The sequence below is a fragment of the Pelophylax lessonae genome (genome assembly GCF_965119305.1).
Source record: "Pelophylax lessonae genome assembly, chromosome: 8".
Taxonomy (NCBI): Eukaryota; Metazoa; Chordata; class Amphibia; order Anura; family Ranidae; genus Pelophylax; species Pelophylax lessonae.
This window is the reverse complement of record NC_138775.1, coordinates 242,500,227-242,526,992: the sequence shown is the minus strand read 5'-3', so window position 1 is coordinate 242,526,992 and position 26,766 is coordinate 242,500,227. Positions and strand designations below refer to the sequence as shown.

At 46.3% G+C, this 26,766-nt stretch overlaps 1 protein-coding gene across 2 annotated transcripts in view; it reads right to left on the bottom strand.

Moving 5' to 3' along the window:
• Positions 1 to 26,347, bottom strand: part of FAF1 (Fas associated factor 1) — a 515,086-nt gene extending 488,739 nt beyond the window's left edge. For both annotated transcript variants that reach the window (XM_082265737.1, XM_082265738.1), the window contains exon 1: positions 26,075 to 26,347. In XM_082265737.1, the coding sequence (XP_082121863.1) occupies positions 26,075 to 26,119 (45 nt within the window). In that variant the 5' untranslated portion in view covers positions 26,120 to 26,347. The remainder of the gene's footprint in view (positions 1 to 26,074) is intronic.
• Between the last annotated feature and the right edge of the window lie 419 nt (positions 26,348 to 26,766).

The window sequence follows — 26,766 nt, the reverse complement described above, 5'->3', positions numbered from 1 at the left end:
CATATCACATGTGATTACCAGACATTAGCATGTAAAAATAAGCTACAGAAAGCTTCTTTCCCTCTCTTTTTTTCCTTTCTAGTTTACCTTAAGGTGGAAGTAAACTCACAATCAAGACTTTTGCCCATGATCAGCACTGTTTTATAACTTACTCGTCACCATCTTTTATACCGTCCCCACTTGCGCCGTTTAGTAAATTTAGCCCAATGTTTAGTTACTGCACCAATGCGCAATTTGTTCCCCATCTACAGCATGCTTAGTGTGCCACCGGTCTATACATCCTCTTGCCATGCCTTCATCATCGCGCATGCGCATTAGGGAACCGCCCGTAAAGCCGCAAGGCTTCACTGCCGGGCTCTCCTACCGGCAATGGCGGCGGCAGCACCCAACAGCCGATGGACATCGCTGGACTCCAGGACAGGTAAGTGTCCAAATATTAAAAGTCAGCAGCTACAGTATGTGTAGCGGCTGACTTTTAATTTTTGGAGGGGGAGGCTGGAACACCGCTTTAATCTCGGTCGGTTCCTGCTGAACCAGCTGAGACTCCAACCAGCTATGGCTGACTTTAGTGGGAAATATAGTGAAGTGTATTATGAAGAGTTATCCTATTGGCCTTATGTTTATTTAGGATTCTGGAGGGTGAACTTACTACTGCTTTAAAGCAAAATGAAAAAGCAAAATGGAGTGTACGTTGAGTCACGCATGAACATCGTGTACATACCCGGCACGATTCTTTGCCAGGACAAAAGTAACTCCTGCATGAATATGCGGAAATCATCTCAGCCACCGCACTAAAGAGGCTCGAAGATCCTAAACCTAGAATACTGGTTAAAGGTGAGGGACTGCAGAGGTGGCATCACTGGAGAAGGGCATTGGCAGGGCTAGTGTGCCATACTGTGTATATATGTTCAGAATAATTGGCAAAGTCTCCAGGGGGACCCCAACATTCCGAAGTGGTTCAGTTTCCAGTTTAAAACCCATCCCTGGGCCATTTTATATCTTAGAAAGTTCTCCCAGACTGTCAAAAAAAAAAAAAAAAAAACAGCTCTGGCTGCATCTGTGCCACAAGGTGGTCTCAGCCTGAGGACATCCAGTCAGTGCAGTCGATGTTATTACATCAGTGCTGCTCTCTGCGTTGAGAACTTCCAAAGAAAGGACAAATAGAAAAGGTCCCTGCAGCAATACAAAAGAAGTCTAAAGTAATAAAAAAAAAAGTTTGTTGTATCATCCAAGCTGAACAGAAAAGAACAATGAATACACATAACAAAGATGTGACATGTGGCTCTGCAATGGGACTTCAACTCTCAGCACCCCATACTCCTTGTAAGGGGATCATGGGACATTACTTTGCTAGGGAGTCACAGTTACCATAAGAGAACGCAGAGTCCTTTACTGGCCATATATCCATCTACTGCAACCTGGATACTGATTCCCCCGAGGAGGGATACAGGGGTTTTTAAAAAACGGTTTTCCACAGGCAGGAGAAATGCAGCTTCAAAAAAAAAAAAAAAGGAAGCAAAGCTGCATTTTTGCAAACACATTTAGGTGCATGTAGGCAAATCAAGAGCTTGGGTGCTTATTTAACTGGCCAGAATAATGGGATTTTTGACTTACCCAAAAATCCATTTCTCTGATGTTCATTGACTGACACAGCTCCTGACCTTCATAACCATTGGGTTATACTGTCCCCTACAGGAGTAGGACATTAGGCAGAAAAATAATCAGTCTATGCCTATGGGTAGTCCCAGGGGATATATTCCCTCTCCCTGGTATAGCCATTCAGTTTTGTTACAAGCAGTGTCAGAAGAATTACAACTCAACAGAGGGGTGGGTGCTGTGTCCGTCAATGATCATCAGAGAAATGGATTTTACGGTAAGGCAAAAAACCCATTTTCTCTTTCATTCATTGATAGACACAGCTCCTGATCTTCATAACCATTAGGACGTCCCAAAACAGTGTTAAAGAAGAGGGGTGGGAACAGCAAAAAAGTTCCCAAGGCTAAAAAGTAGCCAAACAGGCAACAGGAGCTCAACCAAAACAACTGGAGCCCACCTGAAAAAAAAACAAGTACACCCTCAAGAGGATCAAGTCCTGTAAACAGCAGCCTGCAAAACCTTGTGACCAAAAGAAGCATCCACAGATGCCAACACATCCACTTAATAGAACTTTGTGAAAGTGTGCACCGATGACAAGGTGGCACCCTTGCAAACCTTCGTCACTGATGCCGGAAGGCCCAGGAGGCACTAAGCGTCCGAGTAGAGTGCGCCTTGATAGGGAAAGGAGGAACCTGACCGTTGAAGGAATAGGCCTGAATCACTGTCTGTCTGATCCATCTGGAAATGGACACATGGGAAAAGTAACAACCCTTTCCGAGGCCCATCCGTGAGCACAAATCGTGAGTCTGACTTAAAGACTTAGAGACCTAAAAGACTCTGTAGCTGCCAGGTACACCCTAATTGCCCAAACCACATCTGATGTTTTGGCTTGGGACACAGGGAAGGCAACACAACGTCTTCATTCAAATGAAAATCAGAAACAACCTTTGGAAGGAACGACGGAGAGGGCGAAACCACCTTATCTCTGTGAATCACCAAGTAAGGTGAAAGACAGGATAAACGCCGCCAGTTCCGACATCCTGCTTATGCTGTTTCAGGTGTCTTTTTTGGTGGCTATCACCAGTGCGGTGATAGCCACCAAAAAAGCCACCTTCTGAGACAGCGTAAGCAAGGGAATCTCCCAAAGATTCTCAAAGGGAGGCTTCTGGAGGACCGAAATCAACAAAATTGAGGTCCCAAGGCGGCAACGGAGACGGCACTGGTGGAACCAAATGTCGGACACCCTGAAGAAAGGTACGCATCCAGGGAGTGTGTGGCCAAGGGTCGTTTGAAGACCACCAAAGACAACACCTGGACCTCGATGGTACTCAAGGCCAATTTCTGTTTAACCCCCCGTTGAAGGCAGGTCAAGATCTGAGCCACCGAGAAAAAGAGCGAGGATGAACCTCAAGAGACCCACACCACGCAATGTACGTCTTCCACGTACAATGATAGATCTTCCTAGAAGTAGATTTCCTAGCTTTAAACAGCTTTGGAATCACTGACTCAGATAAACCTCTATCCATTAGCACCTGGCGTTCAAAAGCCAAGCTGTCAAAGCCAGCGACTGTAAAGCAGAATGGAAGGTTGGTCCTTGGGACAGCAGACCCTCCCTGAGAGGAAGCTTCCAAGGAACGTCAGCAACCAGCCGCACCAGATCGGTGTACCAAGCCTGAGCGAGGCCAGTCCGGAAACACTAAGAGGACTGGAATCCCTTCTGCCTCGATGCTGCATAGAAGTCGTGGCAGAAGCTTGAAAGGAGGGAAGGCGTAAATCAGACAATACTGACCCCACAGGGCCAGCAGCACGTCTGTGGCGTCCACCAGAGGATCCCATGACCGAGCCACAAACCTCTGCACCTTTCTGTGGAGCCAAGACGCCAACAGGTCCACCGGAAAAAAAACTGATGAAACACCTCCGGATGAAGGGACCACTCCCCTTGGTCCAACAACTGCCGACTGAGGTTATACGCCTGCCAGTTTTCCACCCCGGGAATATGTACGGCGTAGAGGGCTGGAACGAACGGTTCTGCCCATCTTAGAAAGCTGGCTACCTCTTCCAGCGTCCAGATCCCCTGAGCAGAGACACTGCTGAGTCTTGTCCTATTTGGCCAGAATGTTCTTTTTGCAGGGACCTCGTATGAAACCACCTCTAAAAAAGGTAGACACCATCAGGCCCAGCCCTCGCATGCAAGTCCAGAGGGCTGACCATCTGCTGGACGGCAAGAGATGAATTGCAGCCTGCAATTTCTGGAGTTTGTCCAGAAGAAGGAGTACTCTGGCTAAGGCCAAGTCCATAATCAGACCCAGATAGTCCAACTTTGTGGATGGAACCAGAGCAGACTTCTGAAAATTCAGAATCCAGCCAAACTCCTCAGAGTTCGTATGGGGATTTCCAGGTTTTCCACCAGAGCAGTAGGGGACTCTGCTCGAGAAGGAGGTTGTCCAAGTTGCCCAGTACCGGGGCTAACACTTTTGTGAAGTCCCGAGGAGCAGAGGCTTGACCAAAGGGTAACGCACAAACCGATAATGCTCCTCTCCCACGTCAAAGCAGAGGAAGCGCTGGTGACTGGCACATATTGGAGTGTGAAGGTAAGAATCCTTGATGTCGATTGAGGCAAGAAAATCCCCCTGATGCAGTAATGCCATCACTGTGCGAATGGACTCCATCCTGAACTCTCGGCTTGCCAGACCAGGTTCGTTTGGATCCAGAGGAGGCACTTAGTAGCCTGCGGAAGAAAAGCACTCTTTCCCCCTGAGAGACCTTAAATGAGGTCATCCAGGGTAGCCCCAAAATACGCAATCCCCTTAAAAAGGGGAGATCAGTCAAGGCCTTTTTAGAAGTCTTGTCCAAAAGGCATGCAAAAAGGACCACTGCTGAAACAGAGAGCCGAACCACTAGGGGAGCCACATCACAGATAAACTGCAGCCCCTGGACGAAATTGTTCGCCAGCCCAGCAAAGGCAGAGGGTAGTGAACAAGCACGCTGTGAGTCGTGTGAAACATGTCTACCATCCATTTTGCTTTACCCTTGCATCCTTGTTAAATAAAAATGGCTTTTCATCATGAGCCATTGTTTGGTGTGCGGCTGACTGTGAAGCTCCAACTGCCTTAGCGGTGTACATCTCTTTCCCTGTACCCCAAAAGAATAGCCTCTCTGTGCAAAAGCACCATACAGAGCAGGTAAGGCTAGGCATGTTTGTTATTTTATTTGAAAAAAAAAAAAAAAAATATTCCGGGTTAAAAAAAAAAAGAAAAAAAAAAAAAAAAAAGGGACTATATCTCACCATCCCTTGTTCCTCCTCAACATGCTAAGAAAAATAATTCAATAAACCTGCTTTTCATTGCATAACTAAGGTTACACCCAATGACATCATCTTTAGGTATCTGTGCTTCTCTATGCAATGCAATCAGATGATGGGAGCAGCCAGCAGGGAGCTGTACATAACACCCTGAAAACATGAAGCTGTAGTAATACCCACACATTATGTTGAGTTACCATGACAGAAAGTACTGAAATCAAACAAATCAAAAGGGATGGGCAAGGGGCAGTAGGGCTGCGGAGCAAACGGCTAGTCGATGGTGGACATTCTCCAGCCAGGAAAGGAGGCAGGCTCTGACTTGAAGCAGCTTTTATTGCACACTGTGGGAAGCTTTCAGTGTGCAGTAAAATCAGTAAGCAATTTAATTACAGGAGAGGAGCCTGTACAACTGTACAAGACTGAAGGTAAGACTGGAGTTCAGCTTCAAGTTACGTGGTCAGTTTAGATGTACACAGCTTTTAGTGGTGTTCATTTTTAAATCGGACATCAGCTTTACCTTCATCCACTCACGTCAATGACAACACAATAACACAGGGATCAGCTGTGTGGTTTACTGTGGATAGGAACAGTTTCGGCAGCCGAAAAAGCACATTTCATCAGTGTGACATTCCCATTTCATTTACAGACAAACTGCTGAGCACAAGCCACAGCGAGAGGACAAAAAAAGAAAGGGAGCGGCAGCTGGCTTCATGTCACATAACAATGCTGTTTTCTGCTTACTCATGGGAACAGCAGGCTGAGTCAGTGCAAGAGCATGGCATGAGCACAAGCTGGCCACATATATAACACTACAGACAAGGAAGACGTAAGGAAAACTACAATCTACTACTGGACAAGAAGTGCTAATGATCCTAAACTCAATTAAAAAAAATAATCTATGCTATAAAGAAGGAGAAACGTTTTTATAAAGTGACAGTTATTTTCAGTCAACCAGATATGAAAATAAAAATAAATACTTATCCTACTGTAAAGGTTTGTGAACTGAGCCTAATTTCTCTTGTTTTTATCATTATCACACAATAGTCTGAATTCAATAAGCTGACACACTAGGAAGAGGATACCTATTTAAAAATGTAAGAGTGATAGTTATTTTTAGCTGTCAGCACATTTTCTAATTTTTGTAAGTGAAAATTATTTTGAGCATTCAAAAGTGCCTTTGACCACATCTATTACAGCAGATACAGTGCAAACAACAGGCATTTGTGACAATTTTTTGGTGGTGTAGTCTCTTTAAAAAAGGTCAGCGCTAAATTAATAAAAGCCTTGCAACAGCTTCCTTAAAGTCACATTAAAGCTTTGTTTGTCATACTTGCCTAGAAAAGTGACGGCACAAAAAAAGACTGAGTGGTCCATCGAGTCTGCCCGTGTTTTGTATTTTTTTTACCTGCTCTGTGTAATGGTTTTGCAAGGAGTAGTTCCAATCCTCCTCTTTTCATGTTTCCCCACCCACACTCTCGGCCCCTGCCTACTGCCCCCATAGCAAGCAGCAGGGGAAACCTGAACAGGCACGCCCCTGAGCCGCTGCCCTGCGTGTCCATTTATATACAGAACCTGCCCCCTCATTGGCTTACTGGCTGTGAATGACAGTAGCGGCAGTCAATGAGAAGGAAGAGCCAAGTCTCTCGTGCACATCGCTGGATCGAGATGGGGCTCAGGTAAGTTTATAAAGGGGAAGGCTGGGGGTGCTGCTACACAAAAGGTTTTTTACCTTCATGTATAGAATGCATGAAGGTAAAAAACCTTGAGACTTTACAGCCACTTTAGGAGTTCTGACACATCCAATAGATTCAAATATTTCTTTATGAGGCACCCCCGGCCCCATCCAGCTGCTAGCCCAGGGATTCCCCCACCATCAGCTGAATGCACACAAAGGGGCTGGGGAGGCGGACTGTTGTCATTACTCAAGTATGGCAATAAGACTTCTTGGCCAGCAGCTGAGGGGGCCTTGGTATGCATGATTCCTTGCTAGCCCTGGGGATAAACATGTACAGAGAGTATGGAGTGCCCCCCCTAACTATGCTCCCTTGCAATAAATTATTGTTCCTCTTTCCATGTCACAGGCACCAACATTTGTCAGGCGGCGGGACGACACTAAGAGGAATCTGCTGTATTCTTCATGAATTTCAGTGAAAATCTTCTAGCTTGTCTTTGAAAAAAAATAAATCTTCTATAGGAAAGAAAAAGAAAAATGTGGGAGGAGCCACACAAATCATTGGCTCTGATTAACTTCATATCCATCCCGCTGGCTGAAGCCAGAAAAACTCAACAATATACTGTATGACCAGCTTTACTAAACTCTACTCCATAAAAGCTACGGTGTCCACATCTTACTTGCCTACAAGGCAGAACTGTGACTGTATTTTTTGGCTAGTAATGGATGAATGACGTGTATACCTGGGTTTTAAGAGGTCAAAACTGTACTTACACAAGTCCCTCCTGTGTGTGTGCCACTAATGTAAACTTATTATGTCTGATACCTCTGGGAACGCATTGCACAGAAAATCAATATGGTGAACAGATGTGACAGTAGTCATTACCATTTGGCTGACTCCAAATAATTCAATGGGCATCTAAAGCACCTCCACGGTGTCAAATGAATGGAAGAAAATGTATTCATTAACCATGACAGGGTCTTGAGAAATACAGAATGAGCTTCAATAAAAAAAATTAAAGTGGTTCTAAAGACAGAAGGTGTTTTACGTTAATGCATTCAGGTATGCATTAAGGTAAAAAAAAAAAAAAAAAAAAAAGCCTTTTGGGTGCAGTCCCGTCCTACAAGCCCCCTTATACTTACCTGAGTCCCATCCCAATCCAGAGATGTGCATGAGAGCAGCAGCTCTACTGGGTCTCTCTCTCTTCTTATCGGCTCCCACAGCAGAAGCAGCCATTGGCTCCTGCTGCTGTCAATCACAGCCAGGGAGCCAATGAGAAAAAACAGCTTGAACAGCCATGTAGAACATAGGAGTAGAGTATATGACATAAGATGGCAAGCCCCATGGTAGGAAGAGGGTAAGTTGCAAGGTAAAGTCGGAAGGAAGTAATAGTCAATAAAATCAGTAGTAGGAATAACATTTAGATATATCTGGGAGTTTTAAATGGGGATGATGGGAGAAGGATGTTAAAAGCCACCTCAGGGTTCCTATGAGGGCACCTAAGGAGGGAGCTTGAGGGTGACCGTCCATAGCAGTCAGCAGAAGTGTGGCCAAAAAGCAGAAGGAGGGTGGTTTGGTCTCCCTAGGAATCAGGGATAGGCATGGGAGAGCAGTTTTGAGGACCATTTGAGGGGAGGGAGTAGGTTAAGGGAGAAAGTAATGGCTGAGCAAGGGGAGGGGTGCAAGGGCATGGAATGGAAGAGGGAAGACAGAGAGGAAGGGTCCCCTAGAGAGGATCGCTGTTGGGGTAGCGTGCAGATTATGGTAGTAAGAGGGAATGGTCAAGATCAGGAGGTAATTAGTGGTGGAGGTAAAGTTTTTCATAGAGAGCAATTTTGTCTAGAATGAAAGCTTCCGTTTTAGCATGGATCATTGCTTGAGTGATTCTATGCTTCGTGACCAGGATACTTATGGAGGGGGATTTCCATGCCTTCGGAAAGGTTTGTTTAGCTGCAGTGGTGGCGAAGAGTAAGAGTTTGAACTGGCAATGGGTCACAGACTGGGGTTTGTTGTTCAAGAGAGCCACAGTCGGATCAGGGGGTAGGGGCGTATTAAAAAGGGTTGATAGGATTTGGAATACTTAAAGCGGAGTTCCACCCTAGGAAAGGTTTTTTTTTTTTTTTTTTAAATACCCCCGGGACAGTCAGGGCTAGTGCATTCCACAATGGATAGCCTCTGATCTGTCCCGGGTTGCACTTACCTTTTAGAAGAAATACTTACCTTGAAAATGTATTGTCCAGGGCTGCCATCTCAGGTGTGGGCAGCTTGAAGCCAGCGCAATCCTCTTCTGTGTCCTCTTCCGTCTTCTTCGGTCCCATGATGCACTGCACCGGCCCCGCCGTCACTTCCGGTTCCGCAGCGTCATCCCTGCACAGCTTCTGGGCATGCCCAGAAGCAGTTTAGCAAGGTATGACGGCGCCTGCACCGGAACTGACGTCGGGGCCGGTGCAGGCGCATGGATTCCTGGGAGCGATGACGTTCAGCTCCCAGGAATCATTGCAAGCCAGGAAGTGACGAATCACCATGGCCGCCGAGGGGAGTAAGAGGAAGTAAGGTGAGTATATTTTCTTCTAAACAAGGTAAGTAAAAAAAAAAAAAAAAAAAATTGCGATTATCCATTTGTTTTTCAGGTGACCCGGAGCAAGAAGATGGAGGTATAATTTTATGGTGGAACTCCACTTTAAGTCCAGAAGGTTTGCACTATAGGACAGTCCCACCAGATATGAAAGTGTGTTCCTGGGGCTTGACTCTAAAGCAGTGTGAGGGGTTTTTGGGGGGGGGGGGATTTGGAGATCCTGGCAGGGACCAGATACCATCTGGTGAGCACCTTATAGTTGGTTCCCAGCGCTACAATGTTGGGGGAAGCCAATTTGGTGGCCTGCCAGATATGTGACCAGTCAGCTGGTTCAAGGAGTAAGATTTAGAAGGTCTCTTTCCCACTTATTCACGTATGGCTGTGGTGATTTTTTCCTTACTCAAGAATAAACGGAGCACTTGTGTACAGGCACATTGTAAACAATGGGCTGCATTTTAGATTAGTAAAAATAAAACATTTTTTGTGTTGAGCTTTTTTAAGCTGCAGTGTGCAATAGGCCTTAAAAGCATGTCCGCAATGTTGGCTCCTATATGCCTATCCTCGCATATCTTCCAGAAAATATAGTTTAAATTATGTGGTTTTGGATGCTTCCATTTTCCAAAATTGCAAAGCATATTTAGATGTCGAGTGCAGTTTACTTTCAAGCTCCATAAATATAAAAGTTAAACACTGGGGCACTTTAAATAAATCAGGCACGTCTCCAAGTAATTTTCTTAAATTAGTACTGTATAATTTGCTGATTTAGCTTACCAGCTGTATCCTATCAAATCGGCTCTGAACACCAGCAGCCTGGGGGCTTGTTCACATAGCCATCTTCCCTTATACTGTTCTCTGAGATGGAAACTGACAAAGCGCAATGATCTCTTGGCAATAAGGGGCCTCTGGCACACCGTCACTCATAAGGTCATGGAGCCTACAGTGGAAAACTGTCTCTGCTCTCACATACAGTGATTATGTTAAATACGTGTACATACGAGAACAAAAAAATTGGATTTCTGACTAACCGTAAAATCCATTGCTCTGATGTTTATTGACACAGCTCCTGATTCTTCCTAACCATTGGGTTATACTGCCCCCTATAGGAGTAGGACACTAGGCAGCAAAAAGCTTGACTAGAACCTATGGGCAGTCCTAGGGGGTATACACCCACTCTCAGCTATAGGCACTCAGTTTTGTTACAAGCAGTGTCAGAAGAAAGCCAACTCCACAGAGGGGTGGGTCCTGTGTCCATCAATGAACATCAGAGAAATGGATTTTGCGGTACGTCAAAAATTCATTTTCTCTTTCGTTAACCATTGGGATGTCCCAAAGCAGTGTTAAACATAAGGGGTGGGAAAAAAGCAGAAAAAAATTCCCATGGCTAACCATAGCCAACCAGGTAACATGGAGCTCAACCATAAACAACTGGTCAAAGGACTTCTATGGACGAAACTCGTAAGGGCGTGAGCAAGCGGTCACCAGGGTAACGTCTGACGTCACGCCACGGAGCTCTGTCGAATAGGTACCGAGCCGCAGAGATCGGAAGCGGAGTTGGCCGAGGAATCAGCTTACACACAAATTATAGGAATATACTATGCAAATGTGAGTTGTATTTTAGGGGGGCAGGGACTATTTGTTTTAATAAATTGTATGCGAGTTACGCTATGAGTCCTTTTTTTTTTGTTTGTTCACATGTCATGCATATGATACGAGATTCCATGAGACCAAGCAGTACTATTTGGCTGAATATCATCTGAATCAATTTGTCTTGGTGAGCAGCGGTACTTGGATCCTCTGGTTGACATAAGCATAAGAATGGTTGGCTAAAGGCGCAATACAAGTCATATCTGGCGAGTGTGAATTGCTGCAGGGGCTTCACAGTGGTGCGGTGGAGGTGCACTAGATATCATTGGAGCACCGACTTTACCTGTGATCCTCATAACTTAATTCTGGTTTTGAACACCTGGACACTGGGGAGTAAAACTGCAGAGCAATGCTCTTTCAATTGTGGTGGACTGTTTTATGTACACTGTGAGCGCTGCTAGTGTGATCTTGTAAGTTAATTAAGTCAATTTTGCACCTGTCTGATATATTGTTTGTTTTGACAACTATAGTAGCTGCTTTACTTTTTTCCTGCAAAGGAATTAGATTTGCATTTTATTAGGGATGCACCAAAATGAAAATTCTGGGCCGAAACCGAAAATGCAGGATGCCCTTGGCCGAAAACCGAAACCGAAAATTACTTTTCCCCCAAAATTTTTTTAAAATAGATAGAAGAGGGGCATACACCAAAAACAGGCAGCGACGTACACCTGTCGCTGCCACCCTGTCACAGTATATGTACTGTGACGGGTTGGCAAGAGGTTAATTTAATTACCAATGGTATTTGTATTATGCAGCATGAGGGGGTTAATGTATTGCCACTGCTGGTCACTCATCTATTGGTGGCCAAACAGTGGCAGTTAATTAACCCCTTTGTGCTGCATTAGTGCAACCAGTATCAGTGTTAATTAACACTGGTTGCACTGATACTGGTTGCACTAATGCAGCACAAAGGGGTTAATTAACTGCCACTGGTCGGTCACTAATGCATCAGTGACCAGCAGTGACAATACATTAACCCCTGATGCTGCATAATACTAATACCAATAGTAAGCTTGTCTCAGCTTCCCCCCCCCCTCCCCACTGCCTCAGCGTCCCTCCCCATCCCAACGATTCAATCTCCTTACTGTCACTCTGCTGAGTGCTCCTCCGGTGTCCTTCATTCACTACTACGATGTCACTACTACGATGTGTGTAGGAATGAACTGACACACCGGGCGGGAGGGCGGGCGAACGGCCGCTAATAGATATAACTATGTGAGCCTTCACTTCACTGTCAGCAGGACTGTGTGTGAATTAACTGACCTGACACCGGGCGGGGGGAGCGGGCGCTAATAACTATGTGAGCGCTACACCTCCCTGTCAGCCAAGATACATGCCTGACAGGGAATTGAAGGCTCACATAGTTACAGCTATTAGCGGCCACTCCCCCTGCCCTCCCGCCCGGTGTCAGGTCAGTTCATTCACACAATCCCGCTGACAGTGAAGTGAAGGCTCACATAGTTATATCTATTAGCAGCCGCTCGCCTGCCCTCCCGCCCGGTATGACACTTCATTCATACACACATTGTAGTAGTAGGGACGTCATTGAGAGGCGGGCTGCCAGCCAGAGGCGGGACTTTTAAAACCTGCGCTGCGCCCTCCTCCTTCCTCACGGCGGCCATTCATTTCGGCATTGTTAACCCATTATCAGCCGAAATGGGATAGGCTCATTTTTGGCCGATAATTTCGGTGGCCGAAATTTCGGTGCATCCCTACATTTTATCCATTGTCTGCTTTAATACAGCGCTGCGTGAGTGGGGTTGATCAAATTTATCTTATTTTCACCTACTCCTTTTGATTAAAAATGAATTAAAAAGGAGTTGTAAAGGCAGAAGGTTTTTTATCAATGCTTTCTATGCATTAAGATAAAAAGCCTTCTGTGTGTAGCAGTCTCCTCAGCACCCCCCTAATACTTACCTGAGCCCCCTCTCTTTCCAGCGATGTCCATGAGTCCCTCTGCCGTCCTGGACTCTCCCTCCTGATTGGCTGAAATACAGCAGCGGTGCCATTGGCTCCCACTGCTGTCAAAGTCAGTTGGCCAATCAGGAGAGTGAGGGGGCGGGGCTGAACAGCAGCTCCGTGTCTGAATGGACACACTGAGCTGCAGCTTGGCTCAGGTGCCCCCATAGTAAGCTGCTTGCCGTGGGGGCACTTGACAGGAGGGAGTAGCCAGGAGCAGCGAAGAGGGACCCGAATAGAGGAGGATCTGGGCTGCCTTGTGCAAAACCAACTGCATAGGGGAGGTAAGTATAACATGTTTGTTATTTAAAATAAAAAAACACGAGACTTTACAATCACTTTAAATAGCATTTTTGGTTTGTGGTGTTCAGATGAAGTGAAGTGTAGTTCCACTTTAAGGACTCTAAATGCCCACACACTAAACATGAGCGGCTTAGTGTATGGCAGCAGTCTTTTTCGGCTGCAGTGAGTGAGAGGTAGGGGGAACTGTGATGTGCGTTTCATTGTCTTTTTTTGTCAACTTACTTTGCGACACTTCACCCATGTCACCGCACAGCAGCACAATGCCCTCCTGTGTTAACTGTGCCACACCTCCAGGCTGCAGTGGGAATAGGGCATATAAGAAAACAATTGTTTTCTATGTGCCCTAGCGGTCACTGCCATTCTTCAAGTGCAGAAAACCGCCAGTCACCGCACTGTGTGAACAAATACCGACATATTTTAATTAATATTTAATTAGAAAGTTACCACACTGCATCCTTAATACTTTCACAAAAAAAAAAAAAAAATACGAAAGCAGGCATAATCATTACAAAGAGCAAAGGCTGTCGTTAATTTCTGTGTACAGAGAAAAAGTCACACAAAAAATACGACTGCTAAATGCCAGAGCAAAATTGTGTATTCATTTCTATAAAGAGAACCAGTCACCAATAGGCATTTCTAACAATCTGAATCTACACTCCTAAATTGTTTGTATAGGCTTTTTTACCTTACTTCATTCTATGCAGCAGGGTAAAAAAAACATTGTGCATACAGCTCCCCCACAGCCCCCTAAAATACCTACCCGAGCCCGATCCAGCAATGAGCACGAGAGCCGAGACTCTCCCGTGTCTCTTGCTCCTGACTGGCTCAGATACAGCAGCAAGAGCCATTGGCTCCCGCTGCTGACAATCAGAGGCACAGATAAAGCTGGGGGTGGGGCCTAGCTCCGCTCTGTATTATGGACTAGGGATAGACCAATTATCGACAAGGCCGATACATTGGTGGCCGATATGAACTTTCCCCAATATATATATATATATATATATATATATATATATATATATATATATATATATATATATATATAGGTATAGGCCCCGGAACTGGCCGATATTTTTGTGACGTCATTCTGCGTTCTTAGGCCGCCTCCCTCACCTTGGACAGCCTCGTCTGGAGTCGGGACTAGTCTTGCGAGAGTGTATCACAGCCATACACCCACCCACAGCAGCCCCGATGCCAGCCAGCCACATCCACAGGCCCTGTATCAGCAAGCCAGCCAGCCACTCAGCCACCCACAGGCCCTGTACCAGCCAGCCACCCACCCACAGAGAGGGTGCCAGCCCGCAAACCACCCACAGACAGGGTGCCAGCCAGAAAGCCACCCACAGACAGGGTGCCAGCCAGCAAGCCACAGGCACTGAACCAGCCAGCCGCCCACAGGCCCTGTACCAGCCAGCCAGCCACCCACCACAGGGTGCCAGACAGTCAGCCACCCACCACAGGGTGCCAGACAGCCAGCCATTAAGCATCAAATAGAAATTAACATGTTCAGTACCAGATTTGTGTCATAAATTGTCTATATTTTTCAAAACTTTAAAATGTACAAAATATTGGCCCATATTGGCCGATACCGATACGTTGTGACCAAAATATTGGTATCGCCCCTGAAAAAAAACATATCGGTCCATCCCTATTATGGACACTCAGAGTGGGGCTCTGGAGTGAGCATGTACAGGTGGCCCCATAGCAAGCAGCTTGCCATGGGGGCACTAGGTGGCAGGGGGGTGAAGTCAGGAGCGCCAGCAGGGGACCCCAGAAGAGAATAGAGGCTGCTCTGTGTAAAACCATTAAATTATTTTAAGATTAAGAAAAAAAAAAAAAAAAAAAACTGTTAAGAGTGCAACCTTACTTTACAGATTTTTTTTTTTTTTTGCAAGATGCAACAAAATCGGGAAAGTGAAAAGGAGATACCATAGGATGATTGCAGCAGAAAATTGCCTCAGATTTGTGCTAAACATTTGATGCACACCCCCTCCCCCACCATGCTACAATTAAAGAATTGGCAAATACTACTTTTATTAATTTGTCACAGAAACCACCAATTAATGTGGAACTTTACCCCAAAGTTCTCCCCCCACCCCTCGCCTGCAACCTTCTGGGACAGGTCAGGTTTCAGAAGGCTGCGGGACCATTCACAAAGCGCAGCGCGACTCGGGCATGCGGAGTGGGCAGCTGGCTGCGATTCCCTGTGGCTGCACACAGTAAACATGCTGGCACTGGGGATCGAAGGACCGGCGAAGAACCGGTTTGAGTGAGAACGGCGTTGGATCTCTGGACAGGTAAGGGTCCTCTTATTAAAAGTCAGCAGCTACAGCATTTGCAGCTGCTAAATTTATTTTTTTTCTTTTCAACCGCTTTAGGCAGGTATACAGAAGTAGGCACATAGAAATAGGGCATTTTGGCATGCCCAAGTCTTTTAGAGTAGTTTGGACCCACCTCCCAAAAGACCACAGAAAAGGTGTCACTCTCTTGCAGCTGGGTTCCCTAATTAGATATTTATTTCTATTCAACATAATGGAAATTCCCTCTCGGGAGCATGACACCATCATCACACCATCATTTGACTTTGTAATGGCTGCAGCAATTAAGAGATCCAGTGATCTCTGAGAAATATCCCCCCAACAAATACAAAGATAAACCCATATCAAGCCTTCCAGCAACTGTGCAAACACCAAGGGCCTACAGAAATTAATGAAATGGGATTCTGTGACATCTCAATAAAAAGTAAAAAAAAAAAAAAAAAAAAAAAAAAAAAACGAAAAATAAAAAAAAATGAAAGTAAACAAAGTGATGCGTTGTAACAAAATCATTGCACAGCACCATTACAGACACAGCAGCACCCACACACCATGTGTGTTTATATTTTGCATTGCGGTACTGTGTAGAAAGAAAAAAAAAAAAAAAATTTTTTGACTTACCATAAACTCCATTTCTCTGATGTTCATTGACGGACATGGCTCCTGATCTTCTTAACCACTGGGTTATACTGCCCCCTACAGGAGTAGGACACTAGGTGGAAAAAAAGTCTGGCTATGTCTATAGGCAATCCCAGGGGGTACACTCCCTCTCTACTATAGATACTTAGTTTTGTTATAAGCAGCATCAGAAGAATTACAACTCCACAGAGGTGTGGGTGCTGTGTCTGTCAATGAACATCATAGAAATGGATTTTACGGTAAGTCAAAAATCCCATTTTCTCTTTTGTTCACTGACGGAGACAGCTCCTGATCTTCTTAACCATTGGGATGTCCCAAAGCAGTGGGGTGGGAACAGTGAAAAATAAATTCCCAAGGCTAACTATAACCACCCAGGTAAACAGGAGCTCAACCAAAACAACTGGAGCTCACCTGAAAAAAAAAAAATAATTTTTTTAAAAAACAACAATACACCCTCAAAGAGGACCAGATCCTCTAAACAGTAGGCTGCAAAACCTTGCGGCCAAAGGAAGCATCCGCAGATGTCCACTTTATAGAACTTTGAGAAAGTGTGCATCGACGACAAGGTGGCCGCCTTGCAAACCTGCGTCACTAACGCCTGATGACGGTAGGCCCAGGATGCACTAAGCGCCGGGGTAGAATGTGCTTTGACAGGGAAAGGAGGAACCTGATCCTTGATGGAATAGGCCTGAACCACCGTCTGTCTGATCCATCTGGAAATGGTTGCAGAGGAAGCGGACAACCCTTTCCTAAAATACTCCGTAGCTGCCAGGTACTCCCTAATCGCCCGAACCACATCAAAAGGCATGCAAAGCAATTTTCTTTGAATGTTTTGGCCTGGGACAGAGGGAAGGCAACACAATGTCTTCATTCAAATGAAAATCAGAGACAACCTTTGGAAGGAACGACGGACAGAGGCAAAGAACCATCTTATCTTTGTGAACCACTAAGGTGAACGACATGATAACAATGCCGATTCCGACACAGACACCCTGTGCGCAGAGGTTATAGCCACCAAAAAGGCCACTTTCTGGTACAGCGTAAGCAGGGGAATCTCCTGAAGATTCTCAAAAGGAAGGCTTCTGGGGGACTGAAAGAACCAAATTGAGGTCCCAAGGGGGTAACGGAGACCGCACTGGAGGAGCCAAGTGCCAAACTTCCTAAAGAAAAGTATGCACCAGGGAGAGTGTGGCAAAGGGCCGTTGAAAAAAGACTGCTAAGGCTGACACCTGGCCCTTGATAGTACTCAAGGCTAGTTTCTGCTCAACCCCCCGTTGAAGGAAGGTCAAGATCCCAGCCACCGAAACAGACCCCAGGAGATTCGCAATGTACGTCTTCCACGTACGATGGCAGATCTCCTAGCTTTTATCAGCGCTGGAATCACAGACTGACAAACCTCTATCCATCAGCACCTGGCGTTCAACAGCCAAGACGTCAAAGCCAGTGAGACAGCAGATCCTCCCTGAGAGGAAGCTTCCAAGGAATGTCAATTACCAGTCGCACCAGATCGGCATACCAAGCCCGGCGAAGCCAGTCTGGGGCCACTAAGGTGACCGGAATCCCTTCTCCCTCGATCCTGCATAGGGGTAAATCAGACGAGACTGATCCCACTGGGCCTCCAACGCGTCTGTGGCGTCTGCTAGCTAGAGGATCCCGTGACTGAGCCACAAACCTCTGCACCTTTTGAGCCTAGACGCCAATAGATCCATTTTGCGAATGCCCCACTGGAGACACAGCTAATGAAACACCACCGCAAAACGGCCACTGGACTACACAAACATGGCCGCCCTGCATTGAGCACACAGGCTACAAGAAAATGGTGGCCCCATGAGGCTCCCAGGAGAAATCCTTAGGCATAAAAAAAAAAATAGGACAGGCAGGAAGGGGGTCCCTGGCAGGAGCCCCCACCAGGTACAGCCCCCACAGCCGATCGCTGATGGCACCCCTCCCACCCCCATTCCCAGCACAGGACCCTGCCCCCACCCCAGGCGGTGAACCAGGCCACCCCACAGCCCCAGCGTCAGTAAAGGGGAGGCAGATGGGGGGGGGGGGTCGACATGGCCCATAGGGACCACCAGACTGATGAGGGGGGTGCCTGATGGGAAGGAGGGGAACCCAGGGGTCCGACCATCCCATGGAGGGGCCCACGTCCACTCCAAAACCCTCCAGGGGAAGAGGGAGGACAGTCACTTAACTTACCAGGAACCTGGCGGGCACTGCTCCAGACAGAACCTCCTCTCCATCGAAATGTGGGGCTGTTAGCCAGGAGGAACGCTGCGAATCGGGCCAAGACCCAGTCGTATGCGACCTTGCGAGGCATTTAATTCTCAGGGCAGCCCCCGTCCGGTGGGGCTATGTCGTGGCCTACTTAGCGGGGAGCTGAGGTCTGTGGATGTGAGAGAGGGGAGTATAACCCCTGGGACTGCCCATAGGCGTAGCCAGACTTTTTTCTGCGTAGTGTCCTACTCCTGTAGGGGGCAGTATAACCCAATGGTTAAGAAGATCGGGAGCTGTGTCCGTCAAAGAACGAAAGCGAAATGCACGTTTTAGGGCATGTCACCATTCTGAATGGCACCCCAATCCGAGTGCACTAAATACTCACAATGCACATGCCATTTGTTGTAGTACCACGTAGAGGGAAAAAAATTTATATATATATATATATATATATATATATATATATATATATATATATATATATATATATATATATATATATATATATATATATATATATATATATATATATATATATCATGGATAGTTTTCTGTGCATTACGGTACTTTCCAAAATGAAAGATCTCCTACACACCCTAATACAATGCTTTAAAATACTACTTCCATCACTTTCATTTTTATACTTTTCAATAGCTATAGATTTGTGTAACTCAACCCTTTGATTACTGAAACCTGTGCCTTTGTTGGAACTACTTGTAAATGCTCCATTTACTATCCCTATGAAATACTGCAGGAGCTGTACCTAAGGCCGTAGCATTATCATTAGTGGCTTTGTGAATGGCAAAGCGTAGAGGTGGTGGAGACAAAAGGCTTCAGCTACAATGGCGATTTTCTTTTGTGCGACTGCTCAACTAAAAATCACTCCAGCATCACTCTAACATATTGATTTTGTATGTGTAGTTCATGTCAGTGAATGGACCTCCAAACAACCTTTTACTAGTCTAGGATAAAGCCAACCAAGGTCTTTATATTAGCCTGTTTGGTGTTGAGTTGCCTCTATTTAACCCTCCCAGTCAGATCCTTCTACTTCCATGCATGTGCACGGTGATCTGTATTCAACCCAAGGGAAGGTTTGTACACTAGTTAGGCAATGATCTTACTCTAAAATGCACTAATTGCACAAAAAGATGGTTGAGTTGATGGGTCTTGGGTTGTAAACCTTTGTCCAATTATTCATTTTATATTAGCCTCAATCGATGCAACATGGAAGGACCAGTTCAGGATAATAATCATAATAATATTAAAAGTAAAATTAGCATCTTTCCTAGTCTACAACGTCTCCATGACAGCTGCAGCCTCCTAACCTGAAAGCTGCTGGTGTTGGTTGTACCTATACAGCAAGCCCCCATAGAGTTAAATCAGGCCATTCTCCTAAGCTAGAGACACAAGGAGTATGGAACTTTCTTATGACCCTATTCTAATCTATGGATACTCACTACATGGCCATCACCATGGAAGATTTTAGGGCGGAAGAGGGTTAACACCGGAGAAAGCCACTACGGTCATTGGGAGTCAAAAAACGTCATTGAGAGGGGCTGTCTGGGCTAGGAAGACTGGCCTGGTGTTTTCTCAAAGTGGTTGTAAAGGATACATTTATGTTTAAAATAAAAAGAGGGTTTATACCCACCTGCTCAGTGATGGAGCACGCTCACAAGCCAGGCTGTGTGCGTCCATAGCCACACACAGCACAACTCGGCCACAACCCCCGAGCCTATGGCTCGCACTCCTGCCCATGCCTTCTGTAAAACAAGGAAGTGAAGGGAGAAGAGGTGCAGCCCAGCACTGGATCAAGAGAAGATGCAGGGACAGGGAGGGGGAAACTAGTATTGGAGTGGTTTTTACTCTAATGCAGGAAATTAATTTGGATAAAAAAAACACTTAGACTTTGGAACGACTTTAAACCTGAACTTGTCCTCTAAGCCACTGTGGCAAGATACAGCCTATACCAGGTTCTCAACCAAAATTCCTCCAGAAGTTTCTAGGGGCTCCTCGAGTTGTGGCATTTGTCCCAACTACAAGGACCACTAATGTAAGCAGGTAATTTTTCACTGGCCAATGCACGGGGTCCCTTTGTCAACGGGGTTCCTTCGTCACTGGCCACCAACACACGGGATCCATTTCGTCAATGGCCGCCAACACACGGGATCCATTCCGTCAATGGCCGCCAACACACGGGATCCATTCCGTCAATGGCCGCCAACACACGGGATTCATTCCGTCAATGGCTGCCAACACACGGGATCCATTCCGTCAATGGCCGCCAACACACGGGATCCATTTCGTCAATGGCCGCCAACACACGGGATCCATTTCGTCAATGGCCGCCAACACACGGGATCCATTCGTCACTGGCTAGCAACGAAAGTGGTATGTTCGTCACAAGTGGTAAGGAAAGGCTAACTGACAAGCAATGAATAATAGATGTGTATATCTTAATAAAGAATAATTTGGAGGTCTGGTCACTGGCTTCCAAACACTTGTATACCTAAAAACCTAAATATTGTTCAATGTAGTGTTTTCGATTTTGAGCAGCTGCCCAAAAGAATAATAATGGTAGCTGAAGCTTGAGTACACTGGCATTTTTATACTGCTGCTGACATGCATCTGTGTAGCATGTTTTTAAGATCTGGAAAGCATCGGCTAAGTTTTGAAATATATATCATATTGACTAATGTTAACTTTTTTTTTTGCATACATGGCCTTGCCTTATTGTATTTACAGCATGTCCCATTCTGCTGCATATATATGGTTTTACTCCCCTATAGAAGTCAATGTAACCCATTCGGAATACATGGTAAACACATTTCAAAGGCAAGTCATTTATATATATATATATATATATATATATATATATATATATACACACATACATATACATACACACACATACACACACATACACACACCTATTATTTTGCCTGCATACGCAAGAAAGTGGAAAACCTTATTCTCCTTGAACCCCTTAGCACTACCACCACCCTCCTTTACTCCAAGTATCCTGCTCAGAACCCCTACCAATCACCAGGTTTGGGGGTCGTTCACACTGCCTGTATAATAAAACAGTCGTCAGTATAATAAAAAAGCTGTGAGTTTTGCCCTGCAGGGAGGTCACCACACAGTGTCAATTAGCTCTTACAGAAAGAGGAGATACTGTCTGGAGGCGCGCAGAGCGCTGTATCCTGCTGGACGTCATATGACGGCCAGTCAGGATAATACAACCACTTTGCCGCCGTCAATCCGCTATAGAGCGGGCGGCAAGTGGTTAAAGGTGCTTGTTTAGGAGAGATTTCTTGTACCTACAGGTAAGCTTAACTGTAGGTACAAGTCAGCAAGTGGAGTTCACTACAACTTTAAGCTGACTCCACAGCATTCCAAGTGATGATCCGCCCCCCTCCAGCCCACAGCAGGTTACTCATAGCCTCAGCTGTGTATGTTTCTCTAGGAGCCTGTGTACAGGGGGTGTGTCCCTTCCCTCCACTCAGTTCTCAGATTACATGGAGCTCTGTGCTCAATGCTGTGTAGTGTCAGATCACCGCCTCCTGCAGCTGAAAAAAATCCTTGGATCTGTGTACTTTGAAGTGATGAAGAGGCGAGAGTGCTGCAGATAAACTGGTACAACTTATCTAGGAGGATCTCTGTGTATCACCTGAGTACAGTTGCTTAACTATGTATATGTAATGGTTTACAACAACGGTATGGAGTTTAGAGGTTCAAAGGGAAAGGCATGCTGCTTACCTGCCAGCTCTGCCTAAAGTTCCAAAACTCAGCTCATGAGAATAGCAGCAAGCAATAGGTAATGAGATCGGCTGTCATGCCGGCCCAGCACAGCATTCACTGCTCAACTGCTATTAAAGGTTATATAGTGAAGAAATTCCAGATAGCCGCACTAACATGATATGATACCATAACCTCCATCAATGTAAAAAAGACATTACAAAGTCCATACAGCACATGCGACAGCTTAGTTAACGCGTTTCACACCCTCGCTGGCGCTTAGTGAGGCTATTAGAGGTTCGGGCTTGTTTACACTTGCTTCAAAACATGGCTTTAGACACGCTTTGTTAACCTCTCCTAACGCCAGTCAAAGCCCCCATCACTAAATAAAATGGTCAGCTTACAGTACTGTTTACACCTTGGGTATGCTTTGTTTCGGCTTAAAAAATGATACCCCATGTCCCTTTATTGGTGCTTCAAAGTGTCTTCAAAGCCTCAACAGAAGTCTATGGCAAAGCTCGCTTCAAGAATCTGAAGCTTTTGAGATGCTTTATTTCAGCTTCGCTTTGTTTTGGAGGTATTGCAGGTATGAGATATCAACACCCGCACAGGACATCTACCAAGCTTCATTAAAGCTTCAAAAAAGTACCAACGAAGCATCAAAAGCACATAGAAAAAGCATGTTGAAGCGGTAGGCGCTTTAATGTGTGTTGAAGTCAAAGCAAGTTTAAATGAGCCCTTAAAAAGGAGAAGTATAGCCTAAGCTCGTTTGGTTGTACTTCTATGGATCACAGGAGTGCAAATCGTTTTGCACTCTGGTGACTGAAGCCCGCTCTCTGCTGACGTCACAGAGGTTGGTCCAGGCACCGCGTCATTGCGACAATAGAGTCTGGATCCGCCAGGTGCCTGGACCCACACCCAGCTCAGCCTCTCAGTGAGCCGCTGAGAGCCTGAGCCCGCCGCTCCGCCCCTCCACAGCCCAGCTCTCCAATGAGCGAGGAGGGAGCAGAGAGCGGTGACTGAGTCAGCAGCTCTCTGCTAGGGGAGCTGTGAGAAGCAAGTGAACGGCGATTTACTATCGCTCGGTTCTCAGTGCCGAAGCGCTGCAGACAGATGCAGCATCTGGTAGATGCTGCATTTACCTGGGTAGGTATTCGTCAAAAAAAAAAAAAAAAAGAAAAGCATAAACCTATACTTCTCTTTTATTCATTTATTAGAGCCCAATCACACTGGACAGCTAGATGAAGCGCGGTACTTTATCTGTCTGGAATCTGTCTCTGGTAGGGGCAGTGTGGTTGTGCAATTCTGCAGATCATACAGCTCCCTTTCTTTTTTTTCGAATAAACCTTATTGAAATGGACAAAAGTGACACTTCATTCAGGTTACTCTACAGCAGAGCAATGCACTGTGCTGCTGTACAGGGTGATGTGATCATGTTCAATGAACTGCGATAAAACGCAGCATGTCTGCAATGTATCGCTGATCACCGCAGAGAAGCTCTGGGCTGCATTTCAGTGTGAATAGGACACATAGAAAACAACTGTTTTCTGAATGGTTCTAGCGGTGACTGGCGTTTCACAGAGCAGTAAAATGCTGGTCACCGCACTGGTGGTAACCAGCCTGTAATGTAATGGGCAGGTCAGTCAAGTTCATTTTAAAGCCTGAACTCCAGGTAAGCTGCTAAATACACAAATTACCTACCCACATGGGGAGGGTTTTACTTGCCAAAGGATTTGTATTTCTATCCATGCAGTCATGTGATTTACACAGCTCTGCCCCCCACAGCACGGACTTGTCTAGCAGGGGGGGGGGGGGGGACCTGATCTTTCCCTTTAGCAGTTTTACTTTCACTTACAGATCTCCTTCCCACCCCCACACTGTGACCTGTGACTGGGCAGGGAGTGGAGAAGTGGCAGATGGATGAACTCATTTCTCAGTCTTTCATGGCTTTGTTATATGATCAATCAACGGCTGTGCTACATGATTGCCCCATGGCTTGGTTATGCGATCACAAAACAACAAGCTGGGCACACCGATCTAGTGCATTACCAACAAATTTTATTAAAAGTGGAATTTTAGTCAAAAAATTAAATCCTGCTAGATTACTTCATCCTGGCCCCATTTGCAGGTGTAAAACATTAAAATAAGTGTCTATACAGTTTAAAATCCAGCAATGCACTGTCTCACCCTGCTCTGCACATGCTCAGTTGCTCTCCATTTTTAGGCACTGCCAACATTGTAGTGGGCCATTCTGCTGACAGCCTTAAAGTGGAAATAAACCCTCCTATCCTTTACAGTCAAGGAAGCTGCTTCCGTTTGATCTGAAACTGCCATGGTGCTGCACATGTGATCAGTTAGGACACCAGCCATTTGATGGTTTGACAGTTTGGTTGAGGATACAAGCAAATGTGACAGTTAGCAATCCTGGCATTCCAGGAATGTAACTGTTTTTTCAAACCATTAAATCAATGGGGTTTAGTTCTACTTTATGATTTACTCCTGTTCAGGGGCTCTGGGCTTAAGCAAAATGGCCGCCTCCAGCAAGAAGAAACAGGAGCAATGTTGGAGGCAAACTACAGCACACACCAATTTTGGTAGCATAATTATTATTGTGGAATGTATGTTCCTTACTAAAGAACATTATTTTGCATCAAGCGGTTATGAATAAAAGTTCCACGTTAAGAATAATCATCCACCGTTTTGGCTCTGATGAAGAGGGTTCTCCCTTGAAACGTATCAACCATTACATACACTACATGGACTTCCATACTATTAGTTGACTATAGCAGACCTGAAGGTAAATGTTCTCAATTGCTATTCTATGCATACGTATGCCGTGCGTTTGATGCCGAGCGTATACACTTCTTGTTTTTATGCTTAAATAAAATGTATGTTGGTAATGCGCTAGGTCGGTGCTCCTTCTCTTGGTGTTGTTTTGCAGTCCATAACGATACCCATTGTCCTGAGGGGGCAGCAAGACCATCATGGCTTTCTTGTGCGATCATACAACGGCTGTGCTACATGATGGTACCGTGTCTGTGTTTGTGCCATCCTATCATGGCTTGGTTATGTGATCACATAACAGCTTTGCTACATGATCATATCATGGCTGGGTTATGTGCCATCCTACCGCGGGCAGCTAACATGCCATCCTACTGCCGACGACTAAGGTGCCACCCTACCGCCGACTGCCAATGTGCCACCCTACCGCCGACTGACAATGTGCCACCCTACCGCCGACGGACAATGTGCCATCTTACCGCCGACGGACAATGTGCCATCTTACCGCCGGACAATGTGCCATCTTACCGCCGGACAATGTCCCATCCTTCCGCGGACGGCCAATGTGCAATCCTTCCGCGGACGGCCAATGTGCCATCCTTCCGCGGACGGCCAATGTGCCATCCTTCCGCGGACGGCTAATGTGCCATCCTTCCGTGGATGGCCAATGTTCCACGCTAACGCCGACGGCCAATGTCCCATCCTTCCGCGGACGGCCAATGTCCCATCCTTCCGCGGACGGCCAATGTCCCATCCTTCCGCGGACGGCCAATGTCCCATCCTTCCGCGGACGGCCAATGTCCCATCCTTCCGCGGACGGCCAATGTGCCATCCTTCCGCGGACGGCCAATGTGCCATCCTTCCGCGGACGGCCAATGTGCCATCCTTCCGCGGACGGCCAATGTGCCATCCTTCCGCGGACGGCCAATGTGCCATCCTTCCGCGGACGGCCAATGTGCCATCCTTCCGTGGATGGCCAATGTTCCACGCTAACGCCGACGGCTAAAGTGCCATCCTTCCACTGACAGCCAATGTGCCATCCTACCGTGGACGGCTAATTTGCCATCCTTCCGCAGACGGCTAATGTGCCATCCTACCATGGCCATGTTATGCGTTTCCCTAGGTTCTCCCCAGTGTCTGCCAATGTTGCCATTTCTATCACCACAGACAGCCAGATCTTCCACCAGCCCAGCACCCCTCCTGACATCAGACAGCTCTCTAGCTTTGGTGGAACTACAACCCTCCTCCTGCCTTGCAGGCTATGCTGGGTCTTGTAGTCCCCCCAGCACTCAGTACAGGATATACAATAGAACATATAGTAGGGTGTCCCCAGTACCTGGAAGTCAGCCAGGATCATCTCTCTGTCAGTGTTGGAGGCCATGTCCCCCTCAGTGGAGCCGCTAGGCGGGTGTCAGTGATGGGATCTCCGGTTAGCAGATCATGAACCCCCAGCTGGGCCCCCGGGGCCTGTCCTACGCTCTGGGCTTCTCTAGTCTGATCCTCGGCCTGCTTCTGCTCTCTCTGTCTCCGCTGCCAGCCGCTGTCTGCTCTCCCTCCGCCGCACGGCGCTGTCGCACATTTTGCTCGTCACCGAGGTCGCAATGACAGGCGGTTGGCGGCTGATAGAGTCACGTGACATATCCAGGCCTCTCTTCTGGTTGCGGTCACCGTGGCAACCGGAGGGGCGTGAAGGAGGCGGGGCGTGTGTGAACTGTCAGTGGCTGTGTGTTAGGAGCGATGAGCTGCGCCACCATCAGATATGCCTGGGGCCTCAGCTGGCCATCATTCCTGTCACCTCAGCTGGACCTCCCTCTGATCTCCTTATAAATAGAAATGTCATCATCTCTGTAATAAATAAAGATAAATAAACAATTGGACCCTCAGTATAAATCAACAAAATAACTTCAAGGTATAAAAAGAAACTGTGCAAAGCCTAAGTGGTCAATGTGATGCACCCTAATGCCTCGTACACACGTTCAGATAATCGGACGACTTATCGTTCGCATTTTGTTTCATGATACTAACATC